Raw genomic sequence first — 5172 nt, 5'->3', positions numbered from 1 at the left:
AAAAAAAAAACTTGTGGTGAGAATATTGAAAATCCAGAAAATGAGAAGACTATAATACATTGTTATAACTATAGTTACCATATTGTACAATTTATCTCTGGAATTTATCCCTTCTATCTAACTAAAATTTGTATCTTTTGTTTGACCCAAGCCTAGGTTTCTTCATGGTTATAGGGAAATAACAACAATACTACATTGCACTGCTGGGAAGATGAAATAAGATATTCTTCTCCAAGCCTCCATTTCCTTATCTGTGAAATGGGAGACAATTATAATACTTCATAAGGTTTCTGTGAGGATCAAATAATAATGTACAGAAAATACAACACAGTGCCAAGCACAGGGTTTTCAATAAGTAAAACCAAATACTGTTACTATTATTATTGTTGTTATAATTAAATATTTGATTAAGTCGGTAGCAACAATTTTTATTAAGTAGTTGCATAAAGGAGTTAAATTCCCTAAGTGGAGAGTCATAATTTGAAGGTTTGAAAACAAGACAATTTGAATACACTAAAGCTGTAACTTACTATTTCCACAGTACTTTTGGATTCTGTGTGTGTCAACCAATCTGTACATGTTAAGAGTTCACACAATCAAGTCTGGAAAGTACGTAACTCATTCCAAGTATAATTCATCACTTTTATGTGTATGTGTGTGTGTTATATATAAGAAAATATAAGGGTGGAAGGTGGGAAAATTGAGAGTGATAGAGGAGATGAGATTGATTGAACATACTGTAACGTGTGGAAACGTTATCAATGAAATCATTCTCTGAATTACTAATATAAGCTGCTAATACATTTTTTAAAGTATATACATACTATACAAAAGTACATAAAATGAAAGTAAGTGATTACAGTCTGGCTCACTCAAGAACAGTCTGACTCACTCTTGATTTAAGAGAAAAACCTTAAAAGTAAACTAAAGAAGGTATGCAAATGTTTGGGTTACTTCTCAAAAAGCTCTTTGTCAAATACAGTTGTTGGTTATTAAAGAAAGGATGGAGAAGGAATTTGAGGTTGTTTTCCCCTGCAACTTTTGTGTGTGTGTTAGTTGCGGGTCTTTTTTTTTTTTTTTCCTGTCAGTTGTGGGGCCTGAACTCTGGGCCTGGGCTCTGTCCCTCAGCTCTTTAGCTCAAGGCTAGTGCTCTACCACTGGAGCTACAGCACCACTTCCAGTTTTTTCTGCTTATGTGGTGTTCAGGAATCGAACCCAGGGCCTCATGCAAGCGAGGCAAGCACTCTACCATTGAGCCACCTTCCCAGCCCTAGTTGTGGGTCTTGAACTTGGGGTCTGAGCACTGTCTCTGAGCAATTTTTGCTAAGGTTAGTGCTCTACCACTTTGAGCCACAAAGCCAATTCGGCTTTTTTGTTTGTTTTTTGTTTTTGTTGTTTATTTGTTTTGAGTAGTTAATTGGAGGTAAAAGTCTCATAGAGACTTTTCTACACAGGCTGGCTTCAAACCGTAATCCTCAGATCTCAGCCTCCTGAGTAACTAGGATTACAGGTGTGAGCCACTAGTGTCCAGATTTTCCCTCAATTTTTTAAATAGCAAAGAATCAGCCTATTGTAGGAAGTTAGTCATCTTGAGGGATCATCTAAGCACTATAATTTTATCTCTATATATTCTCTGAATCTTTTCAAAATCCATTTGGATCGAACAGAATAAATACACACTGCAAGAAGACTGAAAGTCTGATATTCTCCAGTATATTTCAAATCCGCAGGAAGGGATCAAACCTAAAAAGTAATAATATGACCAACAGAACTCATTTCCTTATCAGTTAGAAACATGGAAAGCACAATAAACTCTATGTCAATTATTCTACATTTGAATGATGGCTTGATTATACCACTGCTATTTAGCATAACACCATGTTTGAGAAAAGTATAAAGAAAAATACTCATCTACCTTGTTCTGATACCAGGGCCTTGAGCTCTCCCAACAAGTAGTTTATAGTTCTAACTTTTTCAGCAGTCTGGTTCACGTTTTTTGGCTTCTGTACATCTTTGACTATTTTTGCATCTTGTACATGTACATTTAAACACTTTCCTTCATTTGTGGTCTCTCCAATTTGTTCTCTGGCACATCTTTCTTCACTGGTGGCCAAGAAAGCTGGCTGTGACTGAGTGAGGCTTCCACATGTCTGAATGTCCGGGACAGTTTCTTTTCCGCAAGATGGAAACAGAGACATATGTGTCTGAAAACACTTTACTAGGTCTGCTTCTTCAGAAATTGTTTGTTGTGGCACAATCCAATTAGTAAGATTCAGCTGCTGCAATGTTGGAATATCTGCTTTTTCATTTGGGGGCAAGCTACATTGAGCTCCAGGATGGTTATTAAATGAATTTCTTGGAATATCGAGGAAGTTCACAGAAGTTGTTTTATCTTGTGGTGCAAATTTGTTATCATCCGTTTGAACTTCCTAAAGGCAAGCCAGGTTGAAAAGAAACCTTTGAACATGTGAGCACTCAATTCCAGGTACTGTTTATAACAAACTAAAACAGAAATAAAATAATTTTCTAACATTAGATAACTGTTTTTTTTAAAAATATTTGTAGCTTAAAAATAAGCTATATTTATCCTGAGCACAATAAAAAACTAGTATTTTAAAGCTTAATTAAAACACTTTGCAATATGGGGACATTATAAAACTATGACTAAAACAGTATTAACAAATACATGCTTGAAATGCATCAAAAATTAATCCATTTTGGACTAAAACATTTCTACTTTGGGAAATTACCTTCTAAGAAAACAAGCTCAAGCTTATAAAAATCTTTCATAAAAATATATTGGGCTGAAGATGTAGCTCAGTTATAGTATACTTTCCTAGCATAAAGAAAGATCTGGGTGGGCTGGGAAGATGGCTCAGTGGTAGAGCACTTGCCTTGCATGCCTGAGACCCTGGGTTCGATTCCTCAGCACCACATAAGCAAAATGAAAAAAGCCGGAAGTGGCGCTGTGGCTCAAGTGGTAGAGCACTAGCCTTGAGCTGAAGAGCTGAGGGACAGCGCCCAGGCCCAGAGTTCAGGTCCCACAACTGGACCCCCCCCCCAAAAAAAAAGAAAGCTCTGGGTTCAATCTCCAGCACTAGGAGAAAAAATACCCTACCCCATCCCCTTATAAACATGTTAGAGTGGTAGAAACTTGGCTGTTACTCAAATAGCTAGTAACAGACGATAGTATAATCATTAAATACAGAATTAACTACTTACTAATAAGGTATATATTAAAAGAAATATAATAACAATTGAAGAGCAAAATATAAAACTTAATTTATTTTGTTTGTAAGTCCTTCATTAAGTATTACATTAAAAAGAAAGTAACCTTAAATTTAAACACAAAATAAAATGTATATAGAGAATACAATGACTGAGAAACAGTATCACTATGGATGGTATGATGGCAGACATTTTTTTATAGATCTCTTCTCCTCTAACTTTTGTCCTTAATAATCAAATAAGTCTTCTTTCTCTCTCTCTCTTCCTCTCTCTCTCTTCTATTCTCTCTCTCCCTTTTTTTTTTTTGTCAGTAATGGGGCTTGAAATCAGGGCCTGGGCACTGTCCCTGAGTTTTTGCTCAAGGCTAGTGCCCTCCTACTTTGAACCACAGTGCCACTTCCAGTTTTCTGGTGGTTAATTGGGAGCCTCAAGGGCTTTCCTGCCCAGGCTGCCTTATGGGATTACAGGCGTGAGCCACCGGAACCCAGCTGAGTATTTTCTAATTTAAAAAAAAATGAGGGGCTGGGAAAATGGCTCAGTGGTAGAGCACTTGCCTTGCATGCCTGAGGCCCTGGGTTCGATTCCTCAGCACCATATAAGCAAAAAGAAAAAAGCTGGAGTGGTGCTGTGGCTCAAGTGGTAGAGCGCTAGCCTTGAGCTGAAGAGCTGAAGGACAGCGCCCAGGCCCAGAGTTCAGGCCCCACGACTGGACCCCCCCAAAAAAAAAAGAAAAAAGAAAGTCTTTACACCCTAATATGTTAAAAATCCAATCAGTAAATTCAATATGCTACTCCTATGATAATTACTCATACAGTATATGAAGTACCTACAGAATGAACCAATGGAAGGCAAGGTGGCCGCTGAGGTGAACAGGCTGGAGTGGAGCTACCAAAGGCACAACTAGAAAGTGCTGCTGCCTGAGATTCTAAAGATAAGAATGTGGGGAAAAAAAATCATTCACATCTCATATTGCTTATACAATAACAAAGCAATTTAATTATCACTTATATTCAATTTTCTTAAAAACATCATTCATACTAACCAGAACCAGATGGAGTATGGCAAGATACAGCAGGAATCCCATTAGGGCTTTTCTTTGAAGCCAAGTTATTCATCAGTGACATCTGAGTCTGTACATGCTCACAGAGGGCTTGGTATATTATTGGTGAGTACATTCTATAATGATCTTGTAATGACCAATTTTGCACCATATCTGATGTGTCTTTTTCATGTTTAGTCGAAGCATCTTTAGGTATCTGTTTCTTACTATCAAAAGATACTAACGTGGAAGAGGAAGAAAGTTTCAAAAACTTTTACCATAAAATATTAAGAGGAAAAACCACTATCAGACATAGTTTAATACACTTCTATGAAGTGTATGATGTATATCACTCTGTAAAGAAAAGCAGCCCAAATATCCAAATTCTTTTAAGAGTAGATAATGAATTGATTTTCCTTAGTCAAAATCGTCTATGTTAACTTTTAAAAATCCTTTTTAAATGCTCCCTCTTTTAAAAGTCTAATGAACTTTTCACCTGCTTCTTAACCCACTTCATTCTTTCATGGGAAAATGGAATCAGGAAGAAAGTACATTCTGCAATAACATCTCTATGCTTTGTCAGTTTATAAAACACAATAAGAAAGTCAGAGCTTTGAGATAAATCAGTAAAAAGAGCACAATAAACATCTTAGCTTGGCATTGGAAGTTTCTCCAAGCCTGACCCAAACCTGCTTTCTGTCTTTTCATCACCCTTACCTCAAGTTTTTCATTCTAGTCAAGCCAACTTAGATACCCAACAAGCCTTTTTTGCCATCCTGTAACAATGCTATGAATCATCCATTTCTACCCACACACCAAGGCTTGCTTGAAAGTTTCTCTCTTCTATGAAGTTTGTTCCAATTCAACCACACTCCAACCTAGCAATTGTTCTTCACTATCCCAAA

General features: G+C 36.8%; 1 protein-coding gene across 1 annotated transcript; it reads right to left on the bottom strand.

Moving 5' to 3' along the window:
* Positions 1-1915: 1915 nt before the first annotated feature.
* LOC106002235 (coiled-coil domain-containing protein 14-like) lies at positions 1916-4507 on the bottom strand (the record flags this gene model as incomplete). Its single annotated transcript, XM_013037146.1, has 3 exons — positions 1916-2429; positions 4059-4153; positions 4271-4507. Coding segments are annotated over 3 exons (846 nt in total), but the record flags the coding sequence as incomplete, so codon positions are not given.
* Between the last annotated feature and the right edge of the window lie 665 nt (positions 4508-5172).

The sequence above is a fragment of the Dipodomys ordii genome, unplaced genomic scaffold (assembly GCF_000151885.1).
Source record: "Dipodomys ordii isolate 6190 unplaced genomic scaffold, Dord_2.0 Scaffold5450, whole genome shotgun sequence".
In the NCBI taxonomy this organism is placed as follows: domain Eukaryota; kingdom Metazoa; phylum Chordata; class Mammalia; order Rodentia; family Heteromyidae; genus Dipodomys; species Dipodomys ordii.
This window is presented reverse-complemented; position numbering and strand designations above follow the sequence as displayed.